Here is a 19918-nt window from a genome sequence, read left to right on the forward strand (position 1 = left end):
CTGGGTCCTGCCCATTGTCATTCTTCTTTTCCTTCCTTGATCTCACGCTATCACCATCACTTCTCCCTGCCATCACCAGGCCTGCCTGCGAGCCTCACCGTTACACTTCTGACCCGCAGCATCGAACCCGCTGTCGTTTCTCACTGTGCCTAAAGCGAGAGCGACTGGGCTGAGCAGGGGCAGGGGTTTCTCTCCTATGAAAGCATCTGGGGGTGGGGCGTGGCCTCCCGCTAAGCGGTTTCCATAAAAGTGACATGTTTCTGTTCCTGCTTTCCTGGCGGGGGCGTGGGGGGGTTGCCCAGAGGCAACAAGGCCACAAAATCCCCCTCCCCCCACACAAACTGCTAGGAACTGTCCCACCTACAAACAGAGTTCATACATGAAACGATACATACTGAGCGCATCTACATACAGAGGATACACAAATTGATACATCGTTGCCTCGTCGGACACGGGACACCTTTAGTATAAACAGACTAAGAAGACACCGTATAAAAAGTGGTTTTGTTCGGGGGAGGTCCATACAGTATTTACACCGACGCGGCGGTGCCGGCTTGCTGCCTGCTTCTGTTTCCAGTTTCCTGGGTCCCCTCGGAGCCCTGGGGCTGACGAGGGTTGGAGGAGGGCGTCACCTGTGCGCCCCCGCGGGTTAGGTGGGCGGGGGGCCATCGTAGCGGAGCATGAGCGTGAAGGAGCGGGCGAAGTTGTTGGCCAGCGAGCAGCTGCGGCTCTCTTCCCCCACCGGGAGCAGTAACAGCAACAGCAGCAGCAGCAGCAACAGCAGCTGCAGGGGGAGCGCCGCGCGGCACACCTTCCAGAAGAGGGGGCCCAGTCCTCGCCACCGCCGCCGCCGCCACGGGCTCTGCAGAACCAAAGCAGAGTGTGAGCGCGCTCGGGGGCCCTGAGCCGAGGGGACGGCAAGCAGCGCGTCCGTCTGGGTCTCAGTCTTCCCGACTGTCAAGTGGGGCCAAGGCCAGTTTTGCCAGGAACTGAGATCTCTGGTCATAAATCTTGAGTGGGTCACTCAGTATCTCCAAAGTTCAAACCTGTCATCTCTAAGCAGGGGTAACGATGGTACCTACCTGACAGAGTTGTTCTGAGGATTACAGGACACTCTTCATCATCACTCCCTCCTCCTCTCACTCCTCCTCTCCCTCCTCCTCTCCCTCCTCCTCCTCCACTACCACCCTCTTCATCCTCCACACCACCAATCACCTGAGGGCCAGACTCCCAGGTCCGAATGGCTAGTGAATTTCTTGGTCCCAGGGTCCACGAAAGTGGGCAAAGAACATTTCTGAAATTCTAGAGGGACCGGTGAGGTTGTGGCCTCATGGGATGTCCTCCCCACCAAGGGGTGCAGAGCCAAGTGCTGGCCAGTCGGGAAAGGAGAGGCCCCCTGGCCAAAACACAACATGGTGCAGGGCAGGGGCCTAACTCTGAGGAGCCAGGCTGACTAGGTCCCAGTGCAGACTCTGTCACACGGTATCTGCGTGCCCGGGGGGAGAGTCAATGACCTCTCCCAGCCTGTTTCCTTCTCTGATAAAGGGGGATCAAACACCCGCCCCCATCTGTGGTGAGGACTCATAGCAATGTATATTTATGTATACACCAGCTTAAAAGTAGAGAAGCTTTGATTAGTAGAACTATTATTGTAGACTATGTCTGTGGACTCCCCGAGGAGTCAAAGTTTGACTCTCCAGGGCCCCCAAAGTCAAGTAAGTGATGATGAAGGTGATGATGATGATGATGGTGTGGATGATTATGATGATGAGGGTGAGGGCGATGGTGATGGCCATGACAGTGATGACGATGAAGGTGATGATGGTGGTGGTAACAGTAACGACAATGGCGAGGATGATGACGGTGGTGGTGATGGTGGTGACGGTGGTGACGATGATGATGACAGTGTTGGTGGTGATGGTGGCGGTGGTGAAGATACTGAAGGTGATGATAACTGGTGGTGGTGAGGAAGCATTGCTCAATGCACATGTCCCTGAGCAGTTCTGACCCGAGCACTTCTGACTCCCTAGCTCGCATACCTGAGTCACCTCACCTGCTCTCCAGCCCCAGCGATCTCCTCCAGGCTGATTACACTGAATCCTATGCCACCAGCCTCAAATGTCCTCCCTCCCCAAAGTCCTTTGACACTGATTTAGTAAAAGCAGACTCCTTATAACCTACATGGCAGAGAGGCACCCCTGGGTGCGGGGAATCACGATGGTTAAGTCGCCTGAGCACCTGAGTGAGCGTGAGTTCCCAGGGCCGCCAGGCTGGGTCACACTGGGCTGGTGCATGCTCTTGCCCACCTGCTTGGGTCACGTGGGGCTGCCTCAGCCTGTGTGGACTCTTACTTGACTCCTTGACATGTCATGTTGACGCTGCCCGATTCCAAATCCCTGACCCGTCGGGGAGAAAGAGAGAGCAACAACCACACGCCACAGGCTCACTCTAGCCTAGCTTTACACCAAATTGAAAACCTACGATTAATGGTCTCCCAAACAGGGGATCTGTTTACAGGGTCCTTTTGTTTGCACCTACATTCTCAGAGTTAACCCTTTGCTTACTGAAGTGAGGCGCGGTGTCTTGGCCATTATCCTCTGGGGAAAACCTCTGAAGGTCTAAAGTCCATTTGCATTTACAAGTGTTGACAAGGGGTGGTCTTTTTCAAAAGACTCCCATTGCCTGCCCAGTGGCTGTTCATTTAGAGCTCGACATGTTTTAATATGACCCTCAAATGCTTAGAACACAACACACACACACACACACACACACACACACAGAGGCATGAACAACCTTTCAAGAAATCAGCAAAGAAGGTGACCATCTCAGCTCTTTCCAGATCCGGGAGCTGCTCTGTGCCTCAGTTTCCCCCACAGAAAGGAACTACGTGTGTTCCACCCAATTAGAACTCTCCAAAGAGAGAAGAGCCTTCCTCAGGAAGGGATGAGCCCCCAACCCCCAAGCGTATAGAGGCAGAGGGTGGGGGCAGCACACGGTGGTGGGGAGGAAACAGACATGTAACACCGGACAGCTAAATGCTTGGGGTCTTTCAGGATCTCAGAGGAATCTGAGACCCTGGAGTTTTGAGGAGTTCAGGCAAGATGAGTTTATCATGGTAAGCGGGACCTAATCTTCTAGCATCTTCTACCATTGATGAAAAAAAAGCGATGTGAGGACAAGAAACGGTTTGGAGTCCTGGGTTCTACCCTGGCTCTCTGGCGCCTTAGCTGTGTAACCTAGGACAGGTCATTTAGCCTCTCTGAGCTCGGTACCTTCGTCTGTTGGGGAAAAGGGGGAATGATACTTGCCCACCAAAGTCATAAGGGCAAATGAGGCAATGCATGCACTGCTCAATAAATGCTCACTCGCTTCCTCCTCTAGCTGATGGATACAGGGGCCGACAGGTAGCTCATTTGGCCCCACAAGGTCCCCCATCTGCCAGGTGCCTCGGATCGGGCACCATCAATCTCCCCAGGCCCAACAGAAAAAAAAAGCACTGCCCTCCTTAAATGCCAGCTCTTGGCCCCTCAAAAGCCCTCACATCCTCCTGCCACAGGGCCTTTGCACAGGCTATCCCTCTGTCTGAAATATTAATTTCCCTCCTTTCTCCAATGCACCTGGTCAACTCCTACCAATCACTCCAATTTCAGATTGTGAGTGGCTTCCTCGGGGGGGGGGGGGACCTTCCCTGCCATAGACCAAAACAGTCCTATTACACATTTTCATAGCCCCAGGACCTTTCCTTTGGATTGCTGAGTCCATTCTATGCTCCCCCTTGACTCCTCGGAGGCACAGTCCACATTAATTTTGTTCATTGCCCTATTCTCAGCGGTGTCCAACAGATATGTGCCGAGTGAATGAAATAATGAATGAAATAGTCCTTCCCCTCCCTCCCGTGCCTCTGACCATCTGCTTCTCTGCTTTGGTGCCTGTGGTGTAACCACGCAGATGCCATCTGTCGGTGACTGTCCTCACTGTCTAGCTGCTCCACCGAATGGCCCTGAGAACAACGTGCGGGCCCAGATTTCAGTTCTCCTCCCTGTGGCCTTCCTGTGCTCTGGGGGGGGGGGGGGTCCCTACATCTGTTCCTTGGAGGACCTTTCACCAGTGCCGTCCCCTGCCCAGGCTCCGCCCACCATCCTGCATGGTGTTCTCACAAGAAACAGCTCCGCAACAATGCCAACAATGAAGGTCACCCTGGGCTCAAGTTGTCAGCCAGCCTGGGTCTGTTGGATCTGTTCCCAGCCTGTCCTGGGGCCCCATGTGTGGAAGTCACACTGGGGCACCCCTGGGGCTGTCAGGGGCTTTCCTGGGAGTGGGCTGGGGCTCGTGTGTCGGCACGAAGATACTTCCAGGCCAGCACCAAGAGTGACAGGCAGGGGCCAGCTTTTCTCTGACAATCCAAGGCAGGGCGGTCCCCAGGCCTCCAGGAGGAAGCCCTCACTAGCAACTTGTCTGGTCCCTGAGGGCCCTCTGATGGGCTGCAGCACCCCCTGCTGGCTGGCTTCCTCTTCCTGGAAGGAGGGGGCTGTGTCGGGGGCCCACTGCATTTCCCTGGGGGCACCAGCGAGTCTTAGGGAGGCCAGGGTTTCCTGGGCCAGGCCTGTTCACGCTGCCTGCGATCATTTCTTCACTAATGGCTCAGTGCTGGAGCCCAAGAGTCACTCCTGGGAGAACTCAGAGGCCCCGGATGGTTGCCAGGCAGGGACTGGATGGCGGTGGCTGGGGTGGGGCTGGGCTCGTTTCTCTCCTCCCTGGGGTGGCTCTGCACACGACGGTCAGGCCATAGACTTGTATTTTTCCAGGACCTCGAGCTGGTTTTGGAGGACTGGGGATGAGACCATCTGAGCTGGCCTTTGTGGAGGTGGTTTAGGTAACTGGTGGGAAGTTCCTCCGGATGGAATGACTGGAGATTTTGTTATTACTCAAGCAAGGACGGAGCCTCATTTGGGAGCAGATGTATGGCCATACGGCTTATTTCTCTTCCCTTTCCCTCCCTTCCTACTCTCCTTATTTCTCATGTGAGCTCCATCGTGACCAAGCTTGGGCTTTGGACCAGAACCAAGGTTGGTGAGGGTCTAGGATGACCAGGAGGCGCCCACCTTGGAAACTGGGTGGTCATGATGCTGCTCACTGATACAGGGACTGGGGTTTGTTTGGGTGCAGGGAATACAGTGAGGTCGGCTTTGGACATGCTGAGCCCTAGGGTCTATGGGACTCCCAGGCAGACGTCCAGCAGGTGGACGGGGCTTTGGGACTGAAGCCAGAAGGGAGACCTGGACTGAGAGATGCACCCGAGAGGCTGGGAGTCAGGGAACAAGGCCACAGTAGCAGAACGAACAATCCACATAAGTCATGGGGAGAAAGCGGCTGTGGAAAACCCTGCGATGCAGAAAACCCCGCGGTACAGCCACTGAAGAGGCTCTGTACTTCCAGCGCCTCTATGTGGCGCCCCCACAGATTACTTATGAATTACAAAAGAAATGACAGCACCGTACAGAGGAGAAGTCCAGTCGCCACCCCCTTAATCACGCGCTCAGAGTTAGCATCCGTGATGCTGGGGCCATACCGACATCGTGGGCCTCCCAAGAAGATGCACTAAGAACCCAGCATCACTTCTGTGATGTTCCCGACCGAAATGCACAACCCGATTCCAATCATGGGGAAGTAGCAGGGAAAATACTTTGAGGGGCATTCTATAAAATCTCTGACCTGAACCCAAAGTCAAGAAAAACTGAAGAATAGCTCTAGCCTAGAGGAAAGTAAAGAGATGTAACGACTGAAGGCAATGGGTGATCCTGGATTGGACCCCTCTCGGAGGAAGGAAGTCTATAAAAAAATAAAAGAAGCCCATAGGTAGAATATTAAAATGATGGACTATTACTCCATCACAAGAAGAAGTGAGTTCTCAAGCAACAAAGAAACCCTTGCAGGAATCTTAAATGCATATTATTAAATGAAAGAAGCCAATCTGAGAAGGTGACATACTGATTCCAACTAGATGACACTCCAGAAAAGACAAGATTCTAACCACAGTAAAAAGATGAGTGGTTGCCAAGGGAAGGAGGTGGGGAGCATGGAGGATTTTTAGGGCAGTGAAGCTACTCTGTGTGACACCACCATGGTGAATATGTGCTATTGCACATTTGTCAAAGTCCATAAGATGTACAACGCAAAAAGCAGACCCTAAAAAAGTCCTAAACTATGGGCTTTAGTTAATAGCGATGAGTCAGTGCAGATTCATGGATTGTAGCTGATACATCATACTCATGCAGGATGTTAACAGGAAGGGAGCCGTGGAAGAGGGGTGGGGGAGAGCTCTCTGTACGATCTGCTCAATTTTTCTGTAAACCCAAAACTGCTCCCAAACCAAAGTGTCTGTTAAATTTTTAAAAGGCTGTTGAGGCTTTAAATCTTGACTGTGGACTCTGCGTTAAGTAATAGTATGCCATCCACACTGAGTTTTATCCACACTGATTCTGATGACTGGAAAAAAACAAAACAAGGAGCGAGGCCACCGTGATGGAGGGGGAGAAGGAAGCCAGAGCAGCTGGGGGGAGTGGGGCGCGGTCACCCATCTGGGCTGCCCAGAGGCCAGGTGCACGGAAGACAGAGACGTCCACTGGGCATACTGAACAGGTCGCTACTGCTACCTTGCTGGGGTGAGCTTCAGAGGGCTGGGGGGTGGGCAAACAGAAGGCAGCTGGGCTGGCTGATGGAAGGATAAAGAAATAGAGGCAAATATAGATGACAGTGGTCTGGATTTCTGAAGTCAAAGACAAGTTTCAAACACTTGACGTCTGAAGAGTTCACACTGATTCTTTCGTGCATCAGCGATGGCCAGTGGCTGGCTTCTAGGCTTGGCAGACAGAGAGACGCACAGGGCCCTGGGACTACACAGCACGTGGGCTGAGGTCCATCCTGGGTTCTTTCATTTTGAAGGTCAAAGACTGCACTGTCCCAGCAAAGCCCAGCCCTTTGACCAAGGAAGGGCCAAATTTAGCCCCAGGAGTAGTGAATCACAGGGGAACCAAGTCAAGTCACATCCCCTCTGCTCCAGCCCCAATTGCTGTCCCATACGGAGGCCATGCTTCTCCCACTAAAGAGGAGAAGGTGGTTGTGAGCGGCAAAGACCAGGCACGTGAATGGTTGAGAGCAGTGCCCCGCACCCCGGAGAGATTTTTTAAAAAATCATAGTTATCGTCAGAGAAAGCTCCCATTTAACCTTGAAAACTCACTAAGGCTTCCTTAGATGTGGAATATACGAGCATTTCATGTGACTGCAGATGCTCACTGTGAGGTGGGCCACACACCTGGGCACCGAGGGGCTGCACCTTCAACGTCAGGGGGAACGCGGACAAACCCCACCTCTCAGGAAGGGGAAGCGAGGAAATATGATGTGTTATCTTGTCACTGATGTGAAAGCTGGACCGGAGCTCCCAGGGGCTGGGGGTCAGAGTTTACGCAGTCAGCGTGGGCCGAAGGAAAACAAGAAAACACCACCCTGCAAGCAAAGATTTTCAATCTCGGGAAATCTCAGGTGGATAGTGTCCTGGGTGGTGGAGGGAAGCAAACGCAAATCCTCATGGAAAGAACTGGATGGTAACAGGTCGCCCCGATTCCAGAAATGTGAAAATGTGAAACATCATGAGTCTGAGAACCTACGAAATGTGATCTAGAAAATGCAATGCTCGCCATCTGGGTCTCCATCCCGAGAGGCTACAGCGTGCATGGGAGGGCGGTGTTTGCTCTCCGCTCCTGCGAAACGGCATGCTGGCTCTGGCGCGGTTTACCCAGGCCAAACAGAAACATTCGCAAATGTGCTCTTCCACTAAAAGTTTGTCTCAAGTAGGACTACACCACCTCCCTGGGCTGATGCAGGAGTTCAGTCCCCTCACGGCCCACTTGCAACTTAAAAAGCAATTACAGGAGCGCCTGGGTGGCTCAGTCCATTGGGCTTCCGACTTCCGCTCAGGTCATGATCTCACGGTTCGTGGGTTAGAGCCCTGCGTCAGGCTCTGTGCTGACAGCTCAGAGCCTGGAACCTGCTTCAGATTCTGTGTCTCCCTCCCTGCCCCTTTCCCTCTCATGCTCTGTCTCTCCCTCTCTCTCTCACTCTCAAAGATAACTAAACATTTATAAAAATTTTTTAAAAAATCAGTTACAGTTCATGTGTCTGGATGCTGCAGGCAAACGTATCCGGGGGCATCGAGCCGGCAAGTGCGTAGGCAGGCTGCAAATTTAATAAATCTTAATTATCGTGTTTATACAAACAAACAGACTGAAGCCATTGACGTAGCTGGAGCTCCCGGTGACTTCGGGCACAGAGAGAGAAAAAAAAAGAAAAAAAAAGTGCGGAGAACCAACTGCTGATAAATAATTAGTTTGGGGGCAGTTATTTTTTCTTTTGGACTAAAAATAACATAGGAAGTGTTTTTTAAGGTAGCAAGACTACAGCCTCGGAAGATAGCATGGATTTTTCTACCCGTCACCATGTCCGTGTGTGTGTGTCTGCGCACATAGGTGCGCCTGACTTGGGCCTGTGCACACGTCGGCTGCAGAAACCACGCAAGAACCACAGCGAAGGGAGGATTCTCCCCGCCCCCCACCCCCCGGCCAGGGTGTCACTGCTCCCTTTGTTCTCAGAGAGAGAAGCAGGGGCGGCATCTGCAAAGCCTTCAGGGCCCCATTTACCTGGCAATCGAGAACCTACTATGTGTAGAGTTACAAGAACTCTGTCTACCGTCAGCTTGGTGGACCCTCGCTCTAGTCATCAGAGAGCATGGCTAAGTGGCCCGTCAACAGTCACACAGGCCAATGGTGGATCCTAGATTCAAATCCGGTGCATAAATAAAGCCGGGGTTCTCAAAGTGGAGTCCCAGGCTAGCAGCAGCGGCATTACGTGGGAACTTGCTAGGAATGCAGATTCTCGGGCCGTCTCAGCCCTAGTGAATCAAAAACTTGGGGTGGGAGCCAGAAATCTGTGCCTGAGCTGTCGCGTAGATGAGCCCAAGGTGGCCCTGCACATGGGCCTGGAGGCTGCTTCCTTCCTCGTCGTGGGCTTCACAAAAGCCAGCTGGCTAGCACCAAACCCAAATTGTGACACATGCAATTATTTTCTCTTACTGTTACTTTTTAAAACGTTTTCAAGGTTATTTATTTTGAGAAAGAGAAGTGCGAATGGGAGAGGGGCAGAGAGAGAGGGGAGAGACAGAGAGAATCCCAAGCAGGGCTTGAACTCACAAACTGCAAGATCACGACCTGAGCCAGAACCAAGAGTTGGACACTTAACCAACGGAGCCACCCAGGCGCCCCTACACATCCAATTATTTTAAACAGAGCCTGAATAAGCATAATTTTTAGCATTTCGAGCCTGCCTGTTTTGCATACCTCACAAAACTGTGCCCAGCACCTGCTAGTCACAGATAGGACAAAGCCTGTAAATATCAAGACCCCAGTCTGCCCTTGACCTTCAGAGCCCCAGACTCAGAGACGTGCTCTTCCTCCCAGCCAGGACGCACACAGCCTACCAGGGCAGGACTTTGCTCTTTGATCACTGATGAATCCCAAGTGCCCAAACCAGTGCTTGGCCCAGTCGGTGCTCAGTGAATACTTGTGGGATAAATGACGGAGAGCAAATGAGCTATGGCTGAGCCCTGAATGACAGGGCTGTGGGCAACTCCACATTAAGCCAATCGGAAGCTCCCAGATAGCAGCCTGCTCTGGAGGCCTGGTCTCTCCCAGGCAACTGTCCCCCAACTCAGAACCGTTTAGTGAGCACTCACTGTGTGCAAGGCATCGGGGGACCCAGACAGGACTCCCATGGGTTCCCCCTGGGAGCTCCGGATGGGCACTCCCCAATGCAGGTCTTAAAAGTATGGAAGCCAGGCTGGACTGTGTGAGCCACACTGTCCTTCCTGATGCTCTTCCCCATTTCTTGAGGAGGCTCTCTGTCATTCTAAATTAGGGGGGACGCCAGGGCTACAGTCTCTCTGAAGGACTTCTACGAACGACAGTTCACATGGTCTTCAGGATTCATTCATGAATACCATCAGCATTGATAATCCCATTTTACAGACGAGGAGAGTAAGCCCCAAGAGGCAAAGCGATTTGCCCAAAGCCACCAAGCTAGCTGACTCTGGGCCCAACGCACAGCCTTGTTCTTGTGGCTGTCTCACCCAGTCCGCGGGACACCCGCTCTCCTGCAGATGTGAGACGTGAACACCCGCCGGGGACCAAGAAGAAATCCCAGGGTGCAAAGCGTCTGGAAACAGATTCCATGGCATTCTTCGTTGAGGAGCCCAGAGCAGAGACTGCTGAAGGCTCACTCTCTCCTGGGCCAGGGCCTGAGATAAGAGTGATCCTTTGCAAAAGGAGACATCCATTCACATCGGGTTTTCCCTGAGGCAGGGACACCCACCAGGCCCCAGAGGCGCTTTCTCCAAGGCACAGTGTGGAAAGTCACGATGTCGGCTTTGGGGCCAGAGGCCAGAGACCACCCGGAAGCCACATGCCTGTGCTGAACGACCCATTCCAACCTTGCCATTGCTCCGTTTCCCCGTGCTTGGGGTGTTGATGGCACCGTTACGTGAAAAGCCCTCACCATGACTGCCCATGATTCCTGGCACACAGTGGGTGGTCGACCCCTAGCGTCTGAGTCGATAATGATTATTATTATGAGTTCTGCTGTCACTGTTACCGCTTTGGCCTGCAAATGCCACAGGAGTGGCTCTGAGAGCTTCTCATTGGGCGGAAATGGACACAGCTGCCTTGTAGAATACGAAAAGCATAACCACCCCCTTCCTCCGCTGGCCCCCCACTGGGCCCATAGGTGGCCACGCGATCCGGTTGGCCTGGAATGGTCCAGGTTTCCCGGGACAGTCCTGGCTGACGCCTGTTGTCACAACATAAGTGTTAGTGGTGTCCTTCTTCCCTCCCACATCCTGGTTTGGGATGAAAAGTTCCAGGGTCCCTCCTCTGTCATGGGTTTGTCACAGCTGAGTGTGTTCTGCACACTCCTGGGGCTTCCCGAGGACCCCGGGGCCCGGCTCAGCGCAGCCCAGAGCTCAGTCCCCATCAATGGTCCTCAGACCTCCTGGAAACTTCCGGAAAGCCCAGGCGTCTGGCTTCAGCGTCACAGGCCTACCCACCTCCAGACGCCCTGCCCTCTAGTGTGTGGAGCAGATGGCAGACATCGTACCTTCTGGAATCCAGTTGGCTCCCCTGGAGAACTCTGTGTCTGTTATTTTTCGGGAAGGAGAGGAAAAGGGGGAAAAAAAGAAGTTAAGTGAGTGATACTCAAATCCCAGCAGAGCCTGTAATGGAATATTCATTTTGTCAGGGGAGTGTTTCTTTAAAACTTCTGGTCATCTGGACAGGCTGAGCCAGCAGGTGATTCGATTTAATGAGCTTTTTAACGCACTTCAGGCCCAGGTGGGATTCCGTCTGGGAAGAACCAGGCGGCGGCCACCTGGCTGGGGCTGCGCTGACACCTAGTGGCCACGGCAGCTGGGGCGGGGACGGCAAAGCCACTCGGAGCGCTGAAGCTTGGCATCTGGGGGTCTGAGGGCCGAAAGGGTCCTCAGAAGCCGTCTCAACTGCCCCCCTCCTTGGGCTAACACTTGTGCCTCAGTTTCCCCGTCGCTTCTCAGGGGATAACATAACAACAGGACTTCCTAGGTAGGGTTGTTATGAGGACACAGCATTTAATAAAAGCTGTTATTTCTAGTTAGCTGTGGCTTTGCCATCGTTTTGTGGGAGGAGACATGGGGACGCAATGGGGGAAGGTGATTGTTGGCGATCGCAGGGCAAATGAGTGGAGGAGGAGGGCTCGATGCCAGGGCTCCGGGCCCAGGCCAGCGCGCCCTCCACGGCGCCTTCCGCAGCAGGGGGTGTTTGAATGCTGGCTCTACAGCCCTGGGAGTTCAGGTTCTATCTCAGCTTCCCCTTTGGAGGCTGGTGTAAGGACCCAATGGGGTAATAAAGATTTCAGCCTAGTAGGCACAAGGCGCTCCGCAGACGTTAACCGTGATGGTTACCGCCGTCGTTACTGGAGTGCCAGCCTCACGGGGCGGCAGGATGGCCAAACGACATCTTGCAAGTGAAGCCCTAGGTCCCGTGAGCCTCCGTCTCTCTCCAGTGGTGGAGGCCCAGGGCAGAGAGGACGTGGCCCGGCTGCGGCTCCCCAGATGAGCTCGGGCTCAGCTGTAGTCCCACCCCCGGGGGACCTGGCACCTACATGTCCTCAGCACCTACCAGCAGGTGGCTGGAGTCCTTGAGCTTGGACTTGTACAGCATCCACCGGTAACGCAAGTCCTCGAGCTCATCTGAGGACTCCCTCGCTGGCCCGACGTGAAGGAGGTTCTCAAAGAGATGCTGACCTTCTGGCACCCGAGCCTCCAGCTCCTGTGGGGTATAGGCAGAGTCGAGTCATGTGTACCTTCCAAATGGCCCAGACACCCCCCACCCCGCCAGCTGGTAAGGAGGAGCCAATCAAATTTCCTTTGAGAGACACCTGTAAAGTGAGAGGCCCATTGAGCAAATTCAAGTCAAGGCCAGGCAATGGCTCTCTGGAACGAGATGGCATGAGCTCCCGCATGAGAGAGGCAGGTGCGCCGCTGACCTCCATGGGCACTTCTGTCTTGGACATTCTAGAACCAAGTCCTCAGAGGGTTTGATGGAATAGTCACTATCATTATAAAAGCCACCATTGTTGAACATGTTTTTCTGTTGGCATGCGGAAGCCCTACAGAGTGCTGCTGGGATCGGGCAGATTTTTTCTATCAAACTACAGTATTGTGTCACCCCAGGGTGGCACTTGGCATCCTCAAGACTCCCGAGAAGTAGTGATGTGGGGGTATGAGCAGGGCTGCACATCCGAGCATGTGGATTTAAATTCTGGCTTTGGATCCTGTTTCTACCCCATCCTACTAGTGGTGTGATACAGGGAGGTTGCTTAGCTTCTCAGAACCGACTAGAATGTGAACTCTGTAAGAGCCAGGAGGCTTAAATGGGGGCAATTGCAAGTCATCTCTGATATGGCTGGAGTTGGTTGGTGGTGGCAAGAAATGAGAGTCGTGGCCAAACGAGAGCTAGGAGGGACATAAGGACTTCCTCGTCATAGGCAATTGGACCAAACTTCTCACTGAGGAGGACAAAGTATTAAAAACACTTAAAAGTCATCAAAGAGTTAACAAGAGAGCAAGGCACATCAGGCTGAAGCCTGGGAAAGGGTGAAACCCAGAGAAGTAAGGCCAGAGTTCAGACCAGCTTTTGCCCGCAGGACATTTGCCAATCCAGAAGAAACAGTTGTGAAACAGATGGCACTTTGGGCAGCCGCATGGGGCTACAGAGACAAAGGTCAAGGTCTGGGCTCTGAAGTGGAGACTCCGATAATCAGTTCTTCCTTTGGCTGAGACTCCTAAAGGTGAATTAGAAGTAAACTCACACTCAGTGGACTAAAGTCCAGCCCCAAGTCATCAGTGGTCCAGGGAGCCTCAAGCTTTGAACTTGGACTCACTGGATTCAGAACAATAAAGCCATCCTTGCTTGGCAGAGTCCCAAACAAAACCCTCTCCAGAGAAGAGTTGATCCTGAATCTCAAATTACCCCTACATCTATTTCATCAAACGCAATGCCCAGCACATAGTCAAAGCAGCTTCATACATGTAAGACACTGACAACATGAACAGGCAGAAACAACATGCAAAGGAAACGCTCCTAAAATGACTTGAGATACTAGAATTATGAGACACACTATCTAACACAGCCACTGTGCTTGAAGAATTAAAAACCAGACTTAAGAAGTTCAGCAGGGATCTGGAAGCCACAAAAAGTGACAGCAGTATTTCAAAAGAGCCATGTAGAAATTCTAGAACTGGCAAATGCAATATCAAAAGTTAAAGGGTTAACAGACATGTGTAATAGTGAATGGGACACAGCAAAAGAGAGAATGAGTAAACCAGAAGGGAGGGTAGAAAAACTCTCCAGAATGCAACAGAGAGAGGATGAACAAGATGCGGGACAAGGTAGGAGACATAGAGCCCACGGTGAGAAAGAATAACATGAAGCAGCATCACAGGAGAGGAGAAAGGGGATACGGCAGAAGCAATATGTTAGTTAACATCAGAGAATTTTCTAGAATTTTCCAGAAAGACTCAAGACTACAGAATCCAGATGAATCCCAAGTAAGAAAAATAAAAAGAAATCCAAACCCCAAGGTTTCCTAATAAAACTACAGGGAAATAAGGAGAGAGGTAGGCTGGGGCTTGGATGAGGAAGGCCTTGTGTGATACGCTTGGGGGGGCTGGACTCTACGCGGAAAGGTTTATATCTGGGGAAAGATAAAGACAGGTTCATGATGCTGAAGGTCACTTAGGGGGCAGAATGAGCTAGGACCCGGATAGGGGCCCATCAGGAAGAAAGAAGGCCAGCTGGGAGGCTATTCCCATAATCAAGGTCAAAAATGGTTAAGTATCTAGATTAACTTGGTAGTAAAAGGGGACAGAAACCAAAAACTCCCAGGAGGTGGAATCCAGGAGGGCTTGGTGACTGATTAGATATGGGAGTGAAGGAGAAAGATCTGTGGTAGGATTGCGAAAATGGCCATGACGCCCCCATCCTGCCTCCCCGCCATATCCATGGCCTTTGAATGACTTTTGAGTCGTTCCTATCGAGAGGTGGAGTCTGCTTTCCCTCCCCGTGAACATGGGCTGGCCCTGTGACTTCTTTTGTCCAACAGAATACACGGGAAGTAACGTGCCAGCTCCTACTCTAGGCCTCAGGGCCTAGAGTGCTCCCACTTGGCCTCTTAGATGATGCCTCTGCTCCTAGAAGCTTGGGCTGTCCCACAAGACGATGAGGGCTGTCTGGTCCATCTCATGCTCATCTCCAACAGCCTGCCAGCTCCCAAAAGTAGAGCCACCCCGCTGACCTATAACTGACAGCAAATAAGGGAGCCCAGCCAAGACCAGAAGCTTTGCCCGGACAGGCTCGGCCTCAATTGCCAACCTTCGGAGCCATGAGTCAAATAAACGTTTGCTGTTCCAGACCCCAAACTGATGGAATGGTTTGTTACACGGCAATAACTCACTGATGTATAAGAGTCATGATGAGTAGTGATATTTTTCAAGCCGGGGAATACAGAAGGAGGCTGAATGTACAATTCTCCGAAAGTCTTCTAAAATATGTGAACCAAAGAAGTTTAAAGACGATTATTTATACACAAATGAAAATGGTTCACATGCCATGTGTGTGCTATTTTTTTTAAGAACTCCCTGGTGACAAACATATCCATGGGTGCCAAAAAAGAGCCTTTCTGTGGGAACCAACCTGCAGCTTCGTTTCCTGGATCCTCAGATCCTTGGCTGTGGTCGTTCTCATTGCGATGATGCGAACCAGCTTGGCGTTTTCCACCTCCAGCCACTGCTCAAAGTCCCTCAGGAGCTGGGAGAAACCTTCCTGGCTGCCTTCTTCCGGGAGCTGATTGGCCTGCAGGAATTCACGGCACAGAGGGGACATCAGCCTACCGATGGCACCCTGTGGCTTCCCTGTGAGGCAGAGGGTAGGGCTGAGGATGCCCGAAGGTGATGAGCAAAGCCTGGAGTTGGGGGGGGGGGGGCGGGCGCAGCATCTTTCTAGTCAACCTGGCCATGCTAGGAACTAATTCTAATTCAGGTCTGGGGTCCTGCAGGGTTGGGGGAAGCCAGGGTGTCTGCCTCGGCCAGGGCTCAGGGTCCCCCTGGGGCTGAGCTGCTGGACCTCGTGGACGGAGGCCAGCGGGGTGTGCAGAAACGCTGCACGTTCAGCCCCAAGTTGCTGGAGCTGCGACAGTGCATCACCGTGGCCACCCGCTGCTCTCCTGGTGACAGCCACCACCGCTCCTTACCAGGATGGCTGTCGCAGCGGTTACACTTCCACCACCCCTGTCCCCCGCCAGGGCCTGTGGCCAGACTGACCTGTCTAAAACGCAAGTCCCCTCAGCGAGGCCCTTGCTCACACCCCTCGGTGTGGTCTGAGGGTCTCGGGTTCTGGTCCTGCCTGACTCCACAGCCCCTCCCTCTGAGCCCCCGCCACAGACGCGTCTTGGCCCCCGGCCCTCGTGCGGTCTCCCTCTGGGTCTCTGCACACGCTCTCTCCTCCGCCTGGAACACACCCCTCCTCTCCTCGACTCCTACCCGGCCCTGAGGATTCCCCTGATCTTTCGCTTTTCCCAGGAGGGCTTTGCTGCCCCACAACCGGGTCACGATCCCTCTGCAGCAGCCCCTAGGGCATCTGCCCCTTGGCCACTGCCACTGTACTTTCTGTAAACCCCTACTTCCTTGCCTGTGGCTCCCACTTCCTCACTCCTCAAAATGTGCCCTGGAGCCCAGCAGTGTGGGCACCACCTGGGAGCCTCAAGAAATGCGGGACCCTGCGCCCCGGCCCAGACCCGCTGACCAGAAACTGCATATTCCTCCGATCGGGGTGCACGTTACTGCGTGAAAAGGTCTGTGCTGGGTTCTAGGTTCCCGCGGGTTGGAAGTGATTGTTTCACTCACAGCTGGACCCCAGCTCCAGGTATGCACCACAGGGCACGGTTAACACTCGGTGATTTGGGAAGGGGCGATACAGCAAAACATGGGAGAATGGGAGTGGAGGTGCTGCTTTTTAACAAGGAAGGGATGTCTTTTCAATGTGGTTCCTTTTTTAGAAAACTGTCAGGACAAGGGATTTGGGTGAGTCCTTTTGAACAGAATACGACTAACGGTACAAAAAAGGTACCCATCTCTCATGATTTCGGTTTGTGTCTGGGGCCAGCAGGAAGCCTTCAGCCCTAGAGTCTCCAAGGGGTGAGGTTTCCGAGGGGTGAGGACCCGTCAGCCCAAGAGACACTTCTGACCCTCCCCATGGCCCGGGTCTGGGGTCTCCACGTCCCTCTTTCCAGTGCAACACCCAGGATAGGACATGGCCACGTCCCGAGCTGAGCCCGTGTCCCCAGGCAGGGAAGAGGCTTTGTTGAAGACCAGCCCCGTCCCTCACTCCGGGTCTGGCCTCTCCAGGCAAGCCCCACTCGGCAGACTCACCCGGCGGTGACACCCAGAAACGGGATCCGTGGGATTGATGAGAAACCCAGTCTTGGGAATGTTGTTGGTGAAAATCGTTTTCTTCCCTGAATCTACTTCCGTCCTCTGCAGCGGCTGGTTTCTGATGAGGCTGAGAAGACAAACAGCCCCATCAGCCTGGGGATGTGATGGGGACTCATCCAGTCAGGGGAGCAATCGAGCGGGGGGCCCCACGGGGTCGGAGCCGACTTCTGGTCTTCGCAAGTCAGTGACGACCCCTCGGGTGTGTCGGAACGTTCCTGGATCTCATGCGTTTCCAGTTTCCTACTTGCAACCTGCGTCACCCTGTCCTTAAAGTGCACGTGCCTATCGATGTGGGGGAAGCCCAGGCCGCAGGCTAACACCCAAGGGGGGGGCACCTCCCTGCTCCCGCTGCTCCGGCCCCTGGGCCAGACTGGAGATACACAGGGGTGCCTGGCACCTAAGCTCCAACACCCCGCCCCCACCACCTGTTCTACTGGCACCTTGAGCTTTCCCCACAGTGGAACATGGGTGTTGTCTGAGGCCAGGCTCAGAGTGGGGGACCCTCACCTCAGCAGGCTCTCTTCCAGAAGCCTCAGGAGCTGCCACGATGCCACCAGCTCCCCCAGCTCCTCCTGGACCACAGCAGCCCCTTCCGGAGAAGACTTCTGCATCACCAGCCGGCCATATGCCTCGACCAGGGGCAGCTGGGCCTCTTTCTCTGGGAGCTCAGCCAGAAGTCTCTAAAGGACACACATGCATGCGCGCGAACACACACACACACACTTAATGGGCTCTCAGGGCAGGGGTCTCTGTCCCCTACTATGGGATCTTTGGCCTCCCAAGCCTGGTTTGGGGGATGCAAGCGAGGGAGCTGCCATCCTACCTCGACCTCGGCCTCCCGGGACTGGGCATCCCACGGGCCTGCCTCCTCCTGGTGTGACTCCAGCTTCTGGGTGACCACGGAGATCCACTGTCTCAGCTCCAGCAGCTCGTGGCTGAAGGTGCAGTGTTCCCTCACGCTCTGCTGACACCTGTCCATGAGGTCCTGCGGGACAGCCCCAGGGGCCCCAGGGCAAAGGTGGGACCCCAGGTCACCCCACCTGCAGGACCCCCAGACCTTTCCCGGGGCAGGATGGCCCCCAGGGCTTCCCACCCAGCAGGCACATGAGACGCGAGCCCTTCCTTGTGCACAGTGCAGGGATTCACTCCAGAAAGACCAACTCCAGTATTAAGTGTGTCTAAGCCTTCTTTTTTTTTTTTTAATAATTGTTTTTTACTGTTTACTTATTTTTGAGACAGAGAGAGACAGAGCATAAGCAGGAGAAGAGCAGAGAGAGAGAGGGAGACACAGAATCCGAAGCAGCCTCCAGGCTCTGAGCTGTCAGCACAGAGCCTGACACGGGGCTGGAACCCATGAACCATGAGATCACGACCTGCGCTGAAGTCAGACGCTTAACTGGCTGAGCCCCCCCCCCAGGCACCCCTAAAGTGTCTCTAACCCTTCCTAACTGTTATGTGGATGTTACCATGTCTGGATGACGGTGTGGGCAATCGGAGGCACCCCCGGTGTGGCTGTAAATCATACACCACCTGGGAAAACCGCAGGTCAGTATCTTCCAAGACTGAACCGACCATGTCCCCCCTGGGTGGATACCTAACAGATACGAACATGTCTTCACCAAAAGGCATGCACGCGGTGCTGATGTAACAGGAAGACAGGAAGCCACCCACGTGCCTATCCACACAAGTAAGGATGAATATGTTGAGGTATATTCATCCGTAGAACGAGCGATCTGTGCACCAGTCTAATATGAGTTATGGATGAGTTTACAGCCAGCATGCAGACAGCTAGAAGCCAGACACACACACACACACACACAAACACACACACATAAAACATCCCATCTAATTCAATTAACATAACGTATAAAATCAGGCAAACTCAGTCCAGGGTGTTCTGAGTCAAAAATCAGGGTTACCTTCCGGCACCAGGAGTGGTGGGCAGTGAGTGCGGGGGGCCCTGAAGGGCTCTGGGGGCCGGGGAGCTGGTATTCTCCTGTGTCATGACCCGGGTGCTGTGTTCAGTTTTTAAAATTTCATCGAACTGCACACGTACATGTTCTCTTTTCTATATATGATTACACTTTGATAGAGAGGTTTTGAAAACGGTCTTGCTTTCACCCCTCTCCTCTGGGTCACCCATTCCCAGCTCTCTGAGGCTGGGGCCTTGTTCTTCTCTGCCTTCAGGAAAGGGGGGTGCCTGGCCTGACCACCCCACCTGGCACCCTCTGAGCCCCTCCCCCTCCATCCGTTGCAGGCAGGTCAGACCCAGGGGCTTGCTGTGAGGCTCAGGCCACCACAGGTCCTGCCCTCGTGCATTCCAGATGCTAGCTGACACCCCTGGACGCCCGGCCCGCTGGGGCTGAGGACACAGAGAGGGTGCATCCCAACTTCCTGCGACAAAGCAGTGACAAGAGGCTGAACAGTTACCTAAAACGCCACTTCTCCACACTGTCACTACCACGGGCCCCCCACCCCCACCCCGTCCCCGTGCACCAGCGTCAAACTCAACGCCTTCAATGGCCTGGGGGTGCTTAGTGGGGTCTGTGCCCCCCAAGGGGCGACAGGAAAATTGCCTGGGCTGTGGGGAACAGACTTATTAGGTTTAAAAAGCCCTGAGCGGGGCACCCGGGTGGTTCAGGAAACCTCACAGGCTGTGGGGCAGTTCTGCATTGTGGGAGCGGGATGATGGCGCCTGTCGCTCTCCCTGTATCAGCAGGGGTCACCCCTGCTCTATTGTGGTCACGGCAACGAAACCGTCCCATGAGCTTCGGGAAACATGGCTTCGGGAA

At 53.7% G+C, this 19918-nt stretch overlaps 1 protein-coding gene across 4 annotated transcripts in view; it reads right to left on the bottom strand.

Moving 5' to 3' along the window:
• Positions 1 to 430: 430 nt before the first annotated feature.
• The window catches only part of SYNE3 (spectrin repeat containing nuclear envelope family member 3), a 93484-nt gene continuing 73996 nt past the window's right edge, over positions 431 to 19918 (bottom strand). For 3 of the 4 annotated variants that reach the window (XM_039254562.1, XM_039254560.1, XM_039254563.1), the window contains 7 exons: positions 17950 to 18111; positions 17634 to 17806; positions 17064 to 17193; positions 15331 to 15489; positions 12256 to 12405; positions 11201 to 11239; positions 431 to 862 (listed from right to left, as the gene is read on the bottom strand). In XM_039254562.1, the coding sequence (XP_039110493.1) occupies positions 650 to 862; positions 11201 to 11239; positions 12256 to 12405; positions 15331 to 15489; positions 17064 to 17193; positions 17634 to 17806; positions 17950 to 18111 (1026 nt within the window). In that variant the 3' untranslated portion in view covers positions 431 to 649. Of the gene's footprint in view, positions 863 to 7343; positions 7447 to 11200; positions 11240 to 12255; positions 12406 to 15330; positions 15490 to 17063; positions 17194 to 17633; positions 17807 to 17949; positions 18112 to 19918 lie in introns of those variants that run through there. The other variant, XM_039254561.1, reaches the window with a different exon arrangement.

This window comes from Hyaena hyaena, unplaced genomic scaffold (assembly GCF_003009895.1).
Source record: "Hyaena hyaena isolate Hyena2069 unplaced genomic scaffold, ASM300989v1 scaffold_493, whole genome shotgun sequence".
NCBI lineage: Eukaryota > Metazoa > Chordata > Mammalia > Carnivora > Hyaenidae > Hyaena > Hyaena hyaena.